This window comes from Podarcis raffonei, chromosome 9 (assembly GCF_027172205.1).
Source record: "Podarcis raffonei isolate rPodRaf1 chromosome 9, rPodRaf1.pri, whole genome shotgun sequence".
Lineage (NCBI taxonomy): Eukaryota > Metazoa > Chordata > Lepidosauria > Squamata > Lacertidae > Podarcis > Podarcis raffonei.
The window spans coordinates 69,622,486-69,635,072 of NC_070610.1; the positions used below are offsets into that span (position 1 = coordinate 69,622,486).

The 12,587-nt window shown below is 46.1% G+C and overlaps 1 protein-coding gene across 1 annotated transcript in view; it reads right to left on the reverse strand.

Annotated features, from left to right (window-relative positions):
* The window catches only part of FRAS1 (Fraser extracellular matrix complex subunit 1), a 354,385-nt gene that overhangs the window by 83,260 nt on the left and 258,538 nt on the right, over positions 1-12,587 (reverse strand). Inside the window, exons 30-33 of the mRNA XM_053404373.1 lie at positions 10,306-10,484; positions 7,693-7,809; positions 6,048-6,162; positions 4,075-4,212 (exon numbers count right to left, since the gene is read on the reverse strand). Coding sequence (XP_053260348.1) covers positions 4,075-4,212; positions 6,048-6,162; positions 7,693-7,809; positions 10,306-10,484 — 549 coding nt within the window. The remainder of the gene's footprint in view (positions 1-4,074; positions 4,213-6,047; positions 6,163-7,692; positions 7,810-10,305; positions 10,485-12,587) is intronic.

Sequence of the window (12,587 nt, forward strand, 5' to 3'; positions counted from 1 at the left end):
TCCATGCCCTTCAACCTTAGGTTGAAGGTTAAGCTGGCTGGGGAGGTTGGGAGTTGTAGCTTGACAACATCCGGGACCCTCTCAGGTCAAAGAACATTGATGCGGCGGAAATATTTTGAAGCATTTCATCTGAAGGCAAGCCCAAGAGTGCTTTCGTTAAGAGTGTATTTAGCGTGGGTGACCTATTCAAGGTCCTACATCTAAAAACGGTCAAGCGGTTTGTGTCTCTTAAACTGCCACATGGGCAAAGTATAGCCCCTGTAGCTTCAGTCTCAGGCATTTGCAGACAGAGAAGCAATAGCTGGACAAAAGAAATGGCTTCTATACCTACCTATGGTGCTGCACTAGGTAAAGGTAAAAGCTAAAGGACCCCTGTACAGTTAAGTCCAGTCAAAGACGACTATGGGGTTGCGGCGCTCATCTCGCTTTCAGGCTGAGGGAGCCGGCGTTTGTCCACAGACAGCTTTCTGGGTCATGGGGCCAGCAGGACTAAACCATTACTGGCGCACGGAGGACCGTGGCGAGTGCCAGAGCGCACGGAAATGCCGTTTACTTTCTCACCACAGTGGTATCTATTTATCTACTTGCACTAGTGTGCTTTTGAACTGCTAGGTTGGCAGGAGCTGGGACAGAGCAACGGGAACTCACCTTGTCACAGGGATTCGAACCGCTGACCTTCCGATCAGCAAGCCCAAGAGGCTCAGTGCAAGTACAGTGGTACCTCGGGTTAAGAACTTAATTCGTTCTGGAGGTCCGTTCTTAACCTGAAACTGTTCTTAACCTGAGGTACCACTTTAGCTAATGGGGCCTCCCGCTGCCGCTGCGCTACTGCTACGTGATTTCTGTTCTCATTCTGAAGCAAAGTTCTTAACCCGAGGTACTATTTCTGGGTTAGCGGAGTCTGTAACCTGAAGCATCTGTAACCCGAGGTACCACTGTACATAAATAGGTACCGCTCAGGCAGGAAGGTAAATGGCGTTTCCGTGCGCTGCTCTGATTTCGCCAGAAGTGGCTTAGTCGTGTTGGCCACATGACCCAGAAGCTGTCTACGGACAAATGCCGGCTCCCTCGGTCAGTAAAGCGAGATGAGCGCCGCAACCCCAGAGTCGTTCACGACTGGACTTAACTGTCAAGGGTCCCTTTACCTTTACCTAAGCCCCATTTAGTTCAACAGGAGTAGACACAATTAGGACTGCAACCTTATTCAATCAAGGCTGCAATCCCTATATTGAAAATAAGTCTAGATATAGATGTTATGGATATAACTCCAAGACATTTTTTTCTCCTTTTCCTACCAGTTCTTGCAGATTGAAATCTCTGCTCGTGATTCTGTAACATTTTGGTTATTGCTGCAGATTTACAAGGCAAAAATCTCTCTTTCTCTCGCTGTATGTACTACCAGGGTTCCCACAAGGGACCTCTTCGAAACAGAAACATTTTTGGCCATGGACTGCAAAGCTCTGAAACCATTCCGGGATTGGAATAGGCCTTCTAAATGAACATTCATTTATACTTGTCATTTGCCTCTTCCTTGGGACCGGTAAGAACAATTTAAAAGAACATTTTAAAGAAACGAGATATTTAAAAAACGGTAACAACATAATAAATCCACTCATGGCCAGCTTAAGTATGGGAACCAAATCCCAAAGTTAAAAAAATGCTGAAAAAAATGCTCAGATGTGTGCTTTTGTTCGGTTTCAATTCTAGCTGTTCTAGTGTTGAACAGCTTCCATTCGTTGTCACTGGGGCTTGAGCAGAAGAACTTGCTAGTGAATGGTAAAGGTAAAAGTAAAGGGACCCTGACCTTTAGGTCCAGTCGTGGCCGACTCTGGGGTTGTGACGCTCATCTCGCTTTACTGGCCGAGGGAGCCGGCGTACAGCTTCCGGGTCATGTGGCTAGCATGACTAAGCCACTTCTGGAGAACCAGAGCAGTGCACGGAAACGCTGTTTACCTTCCCGCCGGAACGGTACCTATTTATCTACTTGCACTTTTTGATGTGCTTTTGAACTGCTAGGTGGGCAGGAGCTGGGACCAAGCAATGGGAGCTCACCCTGTCGTGGGGATTCGAACCGCCCACCTTCCAATAGGCAAGTCCTAGGCTCTGTGGTTTAACCCACAGCGCCATACCCCGCCTAGAATCATAGAATCACAGAATTGTAGAGTTGGAATGGACCCCCACGGTCATCTAGTCCAACCCTCTGCAATGCAGGAATTTTTTTGCCCAATGTGGGGCTTGAACCCACGACGCTTAGACTACGAGCCTCATGCTCTACCGATTGACCAGTCATCTGATCACAGCCTTCCCCCACTATGGTGAGATGTCTTGTATTCCCATTTGAAATATAGTTGTTACTTCTAAATTTGCATGTATATGCAAATTTTATGCAGATCCGTGCTTTCTCTTTTGACCACACCAAGCCTCATTTCCCCCCCTATCCGTAAACGGACATTTTCTCATTTCAGGCCCATTGGGAGAATTGGGTTGTTTGTTTGCTTTGTGCTTTCAAAAATGGCAGCTGTTTGCATTGTAATATACCCCCGAGATCTATGTCTCGATGTCCTGCGCTACAAATTATTTGACAGTGTGCCAGGGAGTTTCATGAACTGATAATTTTATGTCCTGGTAAAATCCAATGATTTAGTAATATAATTGCTTTTAGATTTCATTGCCTTGGAACACGCAGTCCAACAAATGAGAGACTGTATATATCATCAGAACTGCCACATATCATTTGGAAAGGCATTATAACGAGCTGATCGCATTGCGGATGGGAAGGATGCTGTTCTAACAAAATGGAACGAACGTTCAGGATAAGAAGGTGCCCATGGTTAATATAATTCCCTTTGAAAATGGAATTTCTCATGCAGAGAACATCAGCACAAGCTCCACAACCCAGTGTGGACTTCCAATCCCTATCACAATGGAAAATTCACAACATGTATCTACCGTATTTTTCACTCTATAAGGCGCACCAGACCACAAGACGCACCTAGTTTTTGGAGGAGGAAAACAAGAAAAAAATTATTCTGAATCTCAGAAGCCAGAACAGCAAGAGGGATCGCTGTGCAGTGAAAGCAGCAATCCCTCCTGCTGTTCTGGCTTCTGTGATAGCTGTGCAGCCTGCATTCACTCCTTAAGACGCACACACATTTCCCTTTACTTTTTAGAAGGGAAAAAGTGAGTCTTATAGAGCAAAAAATACGATATATATTTTTCCTTATCAGAATTCTGTGAAAGGAGCAGCTATGGAAAGAGAGTTTGTGCAAGATTTTGTGTAAGAGACTTTGATGCAGAGCAGGTCTTTGAGCCTGCATAAACCCCATATTCAACTCATATTCTGGTTCTCTTAGGAAAGCCATCCCAAATCTGGTGCCCCCCAAATACTTCGGATTACAATTCCCATCAGCCCCAGACAGCACGGCCAATGATGGGAGTTGTAGTCCAAATAATCTTAAAGGCACCAGTTTGGAAACGACTGCCCTGGGGCCTAACTGAATGTTACATGGAAAAAAATGGAATTACCATAATCCCAATAAAAGCTGCTTCAGGAGAGTACGGTTTGGAAGGGGGCAGTCACAGTTTGTACCTTTTCCTGCTCCAAATCACTCATCCCAAAGCTGCTTCCACCCAACCCATAGGGTGCCAAACATATCTGCAAAGGTAAACAGCCCGTTGAAACTCATGGAAAGAGTGATTTTGGAGAGGTAACAGGTAGGGAGAGGCCAGCTTCTCTGCTCCAATTTGCAATATCAAATCTCTCAACCTCTCTTTTTTTAAAAGCAGCCTGGGCTTTGACATGTATCAGCTGTACAGGGAGGACTATACCACTTTAGGCTGTAAGTGTGGACTACATGCTTAAATGCACTGCAGTGCTGTCATATGGAAAGCTAGCATGCCAAGAACAAGGATTTGTCTTTTCTCACCTTAGCATCTATTGAAGGGGCATCTGTTGAAGCCCTGGCCTATACTGCAAGCTATGACACTGAATGATGACTACGGGAATGTGCAACATGGAGATCCCCCAAGCAGATATCTGCCTGCCCGTGCTACCCAATTCAACTAGCTTCTTACCAGCAAAGGAGAATTCCATCAGCTCTCTGATATGAGGGGCTGCAGTAGGTGGGCGGTACACGATTTTGCCATGGTTGATGTCAGCCTGTGTAAAGTACTTCACTGGGGACAGGGGCTTATCCCTGTGCTCCACAATGCCTGCAGAGAGAGGGAGAGTTTCATTTTGAACACACAGCATATGTTACATTTCTACAAACATACCGTATTTTTCGCTCTATAAGACGGACGGACCAGACCACAAGACACACCTAGATTTTGGAGGAGGAAAACAAGAAAAAAAATATTCTGAATCTCAGAAGCCAGAACAGCAAGAGGGATCTCTGGGCAGTGAAAGCAGCAATCCCTCTTGCTGTTCTGGCTTCTGTGATAGCTGTGCAGCCTGCATTCGCTCCATAAGACGCACACAATTTCCCCTTACTTTTTAGGAGGGAAAAATTGAGTCTTATAGAGCAAAAAATACGGTACCTTGTTACTCAAATAACGCAACACACAGTGCTGATTTCTTTCCTGTATCTCATCCAATAACCACCCAATTAATTGTCAGTTTGTATGAGACTTGAACCAGGAACTCTCTGGTCTGCACACTGCCACCTCTAGTGATGAATACAGACGTCACTGATATCAGTTCTTCTGAGTTTGTAAATATAAGCCAGGAGCTTGTAATTGTAACTCAACTACAAGGGGAATAGTACGTTCCATGAGTTCTTGTTCAGCTCAGATTTTAATCTCACACAGAGAAGAACCGCACCTTCCACTCTCTCCCATCTCCACAGTTAGTCCCTAACATCCAATATCTCTTGGGAAAGCTACATTTCCCAGGTCTACTTGGGCCTGGTGTGTTTGCGCAGCGGTGTGAAAACCTCCCTTTCTAATAAGAATGAAGAGAGCCTAATGGGCATCTCTGCAGTTCCTAAGAGAACAAAATATTTTCCTAACCTCAACCTTGACTTGAGAAGGGCTGACTCATCACGGGGGTCCAAGCTTTCACTATGCCAGCTCTCCAGCTCAATAAATCTACTTCCGTAAACTCCACGGGAGAAAGAATTCACATTAGGCCTTTTGTCACTCCTCATAACACTTCTGCCGCTCTCTGCACACAACCCACCCCCTTTGCTTGACACTTCCATGTTGTTTATACAGCAGTCACTGCAGCCGGGGCAGGCTGCTCATCCTTGGTGCCTTGCCAAAAGTCATTTCCGAAATGCCAAGACTGTGTCCTGCAGAGTCTCTAGCTTTGCACAATTCTTCCGAAGCATCACGCCAGTTGCCAGAAGGGGGCCTTGATTCAGATTGGCTCTGCTTAACCGTAACACATTTTACAGAAAAATAACTCTGATTAATCTAAGCCAATCTGATTCGAGCCTAGGAATTTCACCATAAATAAAGGTAAAGGGACCCCTGACCATTAGGTCCAGTCATGGCCGACTCTGGGGTTGTGGCGCTCATCTCACTTTATTGGCCGAGGGAACCGGCGTACAGCTTCCAGGTCATGGGGCCAGCATGACTAAGCCGCTTCTGGCGAACCAGAGCAGCGCACGGAAACACCGTTTACCTTCCTGCCAGAGTGGTACCTATTTATCTACTTGCACTTTGACGTGCTTTTGAACTGCTAGGTTGGCAGGAGCAGGGACCGAGCAACGGGAGCTCACCCCGTCGCAGGGATTCGAACCGCTGACCTTCTGATCGGCAAGTCCTAGGCTCTGTGGTTTAACCCACAGTGCCACCCACGTCCCATAAATAGTGGGTTGCAAAAACAGAGGAAAAGAAGCAATGGTCTCACCCTTAGGCGTCACCTGAAGACAGCTCTTTGGTCTTCCCTGAGCTGGCTTAGCTATACACATTATTCTAGGCCAGCCCTGATTCATTGCTTCTATCCCCCACGATCCATCCCCTCCTTGATGCTTTTTTTGCCAGTCTCCAGGTTTCAACTGTCAATAAAATAACACAACATCTCCTTTACTAGGTTATCTTGCCTTGATTTGGTGGCAAAGGTACAGTCACATTGTACACGACTTTCTCAGTTGGGCTCTCCGAGTTGACAAAGGAGAGATGATGGGGTTCTATCGGGGTCACACGATCTTCCAGAGCCTGAAAGAAATTAAGAAGTGACAAGCTGAGACCAAGATGCTTAGGTGAGTTACCTCCCCAAAAAACACACCCCATAATGGACAAATTAAGGGAGCAGCTGATATACGACAGAGATAGGGAGTTATATGTCAGTGTTGGGACTGAGTAACTTGGGTGACTTCAAAACAGAAACCTCATCTATCTGAATGCATGATGAAGCTAGAATTCTGCCAAACTTCACTTGACCTCCCTATGTAAGTTATTTAAAGCTGTTTCAAGGGGACATGGCACTGAGCACCTTCCTTCCTGCAGCCAATCTATTCAGAAAGAATTTAGGAAAGCATCACACAGACTGGATCATGATGATGCAGGAAACCATTTTATGAAGGATAGATTGAAAAGCACGGCCCCTCTGCGCGTGAGCACACATACACACCGCCAGAGAGCATGGAGAATCCCATCAGTAAAGCATAATATGTCATTAAATCCTCAAATTCCATAGCAAGCAATTTGCCATAAAACCCCAGAAATGTTCTGAACAACCAATACCGCTATCATTATTTTTTTGCTTTATAAAAGGATCAAAATCAAGTCACCATAGCATGGCACAAATAGTCATTCCCACACAGCTGAAAGCTGAGCTGGACAAAATGCTTTTATCTTCAGCTCTTGAAGAGGAACTTCAGATGAGTGACTCGGTGTCAGGGACTGGACTTAGGAGGAATGGTGGGAGTCACACACACACACCCTTTTCCTGAACCTTCCCAAGGGCAGGACAGTACTGATTTAGAACAGTGGTTTGCAGAGGGGCATAGTCCAGAGGGGAAAAGCTGGGAAATACTGGGTGAGGAACAGCCAGAAGAGGAAACACCAGGAGAGGGACAGCTGGCAGATTTGGTGTCCTTGGACAGCATTCCTGACCCTCCTTCACCCAAGACTAGACGGGCTTTGAGAGTGATAGAAAGCTACTTTTGCCCTTCAGAGGAGGTGGAGTTGCGGGCTTCACGGCCCCAGTCCTGCACGATTGGGGGGGATTCTCGACCGTGTCACCTCCTGGCCAGCTAATTGGCTGGCTCTGGGGGTGTGGCCTGCCTTATTTAAAGCAGGATGTGGCTGGGGATCTCCCTCTTTGCCACTTACCAGCTGTTCCCGCTTTTCCCACCCTCCCACCCTTTAAGGTTTTCGTTCCTTGACCTTGCTATGGACCTTGGTTGGTTGCCATTGAGGGGCCTGGTAGGAATTTTTCCACTTGGCAAATTGGCACCAGCCACTTGGTTTTCGCCTACCTCGTAGCAAATGGTCACGACTTTCTGGGTATTGGCGGTTAGGCACTGGTATGGCTCTCTAGATGGAAGAGGGGAGGTTACGCTATCTAACAGTGCAGTCTTATAAATATATCTACTCAGAAGCCCCCTGGAGTTCAATGGTGACCAGATACCGGATTGCAGCTTTAGTTGCAGAATATTCTTTACCAATGGATTAAAAAAAACAAAACAGGAAATACAGAGGAGCAACTTCTTTTCACTGTTTATTGCCTTGGGTTGGACTTACGGTCATGTGGAAAGAGGAGCCCAGGGAGATCATGGGGGACTCTGGGGTGTGAGGCAGGATGGCAATGTTGAGCAAGTGCGTCTCCAGGTGGGTTTGTGGGGCGACAGCACTAGAGACCTGCAAATGTGGCATCACAGAAATGAATGAGGATTGTTTAACACGTCATAACAAACAGGTGCAGGAGCTGCCTTCTAAGGTTTATTGTGTAATCTGCGCATCTCCAAAAATTGCCTTTTTTAAAACACCTCTGCCTAGTTTCCTACAGGCTAAACACTCATTCTGTGCAGGAAGAACATACAAATAAACCAATTCATAGTCTTTTCTCAACAAACACCGCTGTTGTGTTGTGTTGTTGCACTCTTCAGAAGATTATTAGGGGTCCCTTGATGACATCAATTACAGTCATGTTGTTGTTGTTTAGTCATTTAGTCATGTCCAACTCTTCGTGACCCCATGGACCAGAGCACGCCAGGCACTCCTGTCTTCCACTGCCTCCCACAGTTTGGTCAAACTCATGCTGGTAGCTTCAAGAACAGTCATACCTCGGGTTAAATGTGCTTCAGGTTGAGCGTTTTCAGGTTACGCTCCTTGGCGACCCGGAAGTAATGGAGCGCGTTACTTCCAGGTTTCGCCGCTCGTGCATGTGCAGACGCTCAAAATGACATCACGTGCATGTGCGGAAGCGGCGAATCAAGACCCGCGCATGCCCAGACGTGGGTTGCGTTCGCTTCAGGATGCGAATGGGGCTCCGGAACGGATCCCGTTCACATCCAGAGGTACCACTGTATGAACTTCCCTGCGAGTCAGTTTACCAATTTTCTTCTGCGAAGCACATCAAAAAGAGAGCGTTGGATGCTCCAGAACACACTCTCCATTCATGTAAGGCAATCATGAGGTCCCAAAGGCTTGGCCAGAGTGCCATTCATGAACTAAGGATGCACCTGAGAATGTGCCACAGAATGCATCCTGGAGAGCAGGAATCCCACGGAAGACAAGAAGTTGATGTGCAAACTATGCTCTGAATTCAGAAGGACTGAGAAGTAGTGAGAAGCGATATAATAATAATAATAATAATAATAATAATATTGCAGCTCAGAATTTCCAACTGTATTCCCTTGAGCAAGAGAATGGGCTCAGAATGTTGCAGCATGGAATGTCTGTGGGGACATGGAGAATTTCCCTCTTGCGGATGGGAACAGAGAGCCCATGTATTCTGCTCAGTTTTCTGGACTGCAGCCAAATGTTTTATCAACGGAACCATGGGAAATGGCAAGATAAAAAAAATTCCAACAAGTAAATAATAAATCCATAAATTGACTTGTGGGATCCGTTTTTATTAGAGGTCACTGGAAGCGCAGTTCCCTGAGCGCTAACAAAAAAATAATTCATCTGCATTTCCTCCGCAGCGCCAGCCCCATTCATCAGGAAGCCGGCAGATGGATTATTGTTTTGCGGTAGGATAGAGCGAGATGTGGCTTCTCTCCCCTGGCACAATTTACCGTACAATTATGGCCCCAGCAGCAAGGTGCTACAGCAAGGAAAACAGCACCCCTCAGTCATGCAAAATGCATGCAAGTTAAGAGCAACACAGCCATTAAATTAAAGATTAGCTTGTTCAACATCCGGCACTTCAACACTTCCTCATTATCACTTATGTTAATTACCTCAGAAATTACTTTAATTGCCTCCCGAGTGCTACCGTAACTGCTTCTATGCGGTGAGGCAAACGTACAAAACATGGCACACAAGCATTCGAGTTAGCTTAGCCTTTCAGGAGAGTGTTAAACTTAATGAGAGGGGCCTTGCTGAGAAACACAACTTGGCATTTAAAAAAATAATTCGTATCTTGGGAAAGAGGCCTGATAGTAACACAGTTCTATGCCTGCAGGGACAAGGGCTGGGCGATATATCGATATAACATCCAAATCCATATCGTGATATTGGTTTCATAATTTTTGACCTGGCGATATATTGCGAATATCATGATGTGCGTGTGTATGTGTGCTATGTAAAAAGCACAATGTGGGGAAAACCATGAAGCCAGCCAGCGCCTCTGCGTACCTCCATCCTTATTTCAAACATTGTGATATATCAGTATATGCAGGGGTAGGCAAATTGAGGACCAGGGGCCGGATCCGGCCCAATCACCTTCTAAATCCGGCCCACAGATGGTCCAGGAATCAGTGTGATTTTACATGACTAGAATGTGTCCTTTTATTTAAAATGCGTCTCTGGGTTATTTGCGGGGCCTGCCTGGTGTTTTTACATGAGCAGAATGTGTCCTTTTATTTAAAATGCATCTCTGGGTTCTTTGTGGGGCATAGGAATCCGTTCATTCTTTTTTCAAAATATGGTCCGGCCCACCACATGGTCTGAGGGATGGTGGACTGGCCCATGGCTGAAAAAGGTTGCTGACCCCTGAGTATATGGCAAGGTTCAGTTGGTGATGCACCACAGTGCTGAAAACCAGATATCGCCCAGCCCTAGCAGGGACCTTTGCCAACAACTTTGAGGAATCTGACAAGTGCGACTGATGCCGTGGCTGAGAAGAGGGCAGGAGAGCAGTTCTGCGAGGGATTAAATAAGCAAGGAGTTTGGTGACGCATAACGTGCCTGGAAGCGAAAGGAGTCGCTCTCCATCTCGGATCCGGAGTGCCTGTACCAGATCACGCCTTCGTTTATGTCTCGCTGTGTGAACGAGGCGGTTGGTGTGGCTCCTCTTCCATCAGGCAGAGGCTGCCATACTGGCCCGGGGTCATCTGCTGGCATCGGGACCAGGAACACCACTTCACCTAAAGAAGGAGAGATAAAGAGGGAGATAGCCTTTCTGTTAGATTTCTGTTATGCCACTGTGCAGTTTTTGGAGTCACAAGACTCTGTTTACATTCCAGACTGTTGGAAATCTCACGGGAGACAGGAAACGGATGTTGATGTTACTGGTTTCCTGTTTCTTTGTTCCGGTTGTTCTCTGCCTCTCACAGAGGGCAGATGCATATTCTTTTCTGTCCTGCGCAGTTAGAAATAAACATAGCGATGTAGCACATATTTCCAGCTCTTTCTGCTATTCGGGTACTCTGCGTAAAGAGGAACGTGCCTGAAGCCTCATTAAAGGCTTAGGTCGTTAATCACCATCAGAGGAGGAGAGCCTAATGGAACCCGCAGCTTTTTGCTAAAGGTTGGAAGTATATGGTGGTACCAGCGTTGCAGTCTTTTGAGCACCAGGCAAGTGCATTTTTATTTGCTGTACCATTTTGTGTTCTTGCCGTTGTCGACAAAGAAGATAGAAAGAACGAAGAACTATACTGATATAAAATCTTACACCACTTGTTATTCTCCCGCTGAAAAGTTAGTTCCACTTATTTTAACGGATGAAAAGGAATTAAAAAGCACAACGTTATCATAGCTCAGTCAATAGAGCATGAGATTCTTAATCTTAGGGTTGTGGGTTCGAGCCCCACATTGGGCGAAAGATTCCTGCATTGCAGGGGGTTGGACTAGATGATCCTTGGGGTCCCTTCCAATTCTATGTGCACTCTATATATTCCCCTCATTCTAAACACTGGTGTATAATGCTCATTTTTCTATACATTTCTTTGTTTTCTAACCAGTCAGTTTAGTTAACCGCTCTGGCATTTTAAAGGGTTTTTGTTGCCTCTCTGTCTACTTTTAAGTTTTTACACCTTTCCTATTGCCTCTTGGTCTGCAAACGGCTATGATTGCAATGGGTTTTTGTGTTTCATCTGAATAATTTTTTTATGTTCACTGCCCTGGAATCCATTGAATGGAAGTGGGGAGTTTAGAAATATTTCAAACAACCGAGAAAAGGAGAAAAGCGCCCGCAGGACATGTTCACGCCTTGCTGGATTTCAAGGCCTGCCTTGCAAGGAACGCCGGCTGAAGCATCCTACATTAATCCTTTGTAACATGCACATCTAACAAATATACTGATCTCTACAAAAACACCAGATGTTACTTATGCTCTCTCTTCCAATGAAAGAGGACTTTTCGAAGGCAGTCCCAGGGAAGCGAGACAATAGTTAAGCAAATCCAAGGGCAGCTTCAGACAATGCAGATGAGCAGTAGCAGCTGAATAGGCAATAACTGCAAGTCCCACACATTTGAATATGGGAGGTGGGGGGAAAATCGGACACCAAAAGGGCGACCAACTTCAGGCTCTGTTGGCGGGCTTCCCAGAAGCAGCTAACCCAACTGGCCACTGTAGGAAACAGGACAGGGGGAAAAAGGTAAACCTTTTCATTTGACCCCGCAGAGCTCCTCTTACATTCTTGTCATTGCGGGATGGAGATGCAAAACATCTCCTGCTCATGATGTGGGAAAACATGACCAGCCAAAAGCATAAAGGAAGGCGCATTCACTCTGCAATTCTTCCCCACAAGGTTGTGGAGCAGCCTGGTTACCTGGCTGAGAGCTGGATTTAACAAAATAAAAAAAATGCCCTCCAGTAGCACCTTAGAGACCAACTAAGTTTGTTATTGGTATGAGATTTCGTGTGTATGCACACTTCTTCAGATACAGGTATCTGAAGATAAAGGTATCGTGTGTACGCACACTTCTTCAGGTATCTGAAGAAGTGTGCATGCACACAAAAGCTCATACCAATAACAAACTTAGTTGGTCTCTAAGGCGCTCCTGAGTGGGACGCAGGTGGTGCTGTGGGTTAAACCACAGAGCCTAGGACTTGCCGATCAGAAGGTCGGTGGTACGAATCCCCGCGACGGGGTGAGCTCCCGTTGTTCGGTCCCAGCTCCTGCCAACCTAGCAGTTCAAAAGCACATCAAAAGTGCAAGTAGATAAATAGGTACCGCTCCGGCTGGAAGGTAAATGGCGTTTCCGTTTGCTGCTCTGGTTCGCCAGAAGCGGCTTAGTCATGCTGG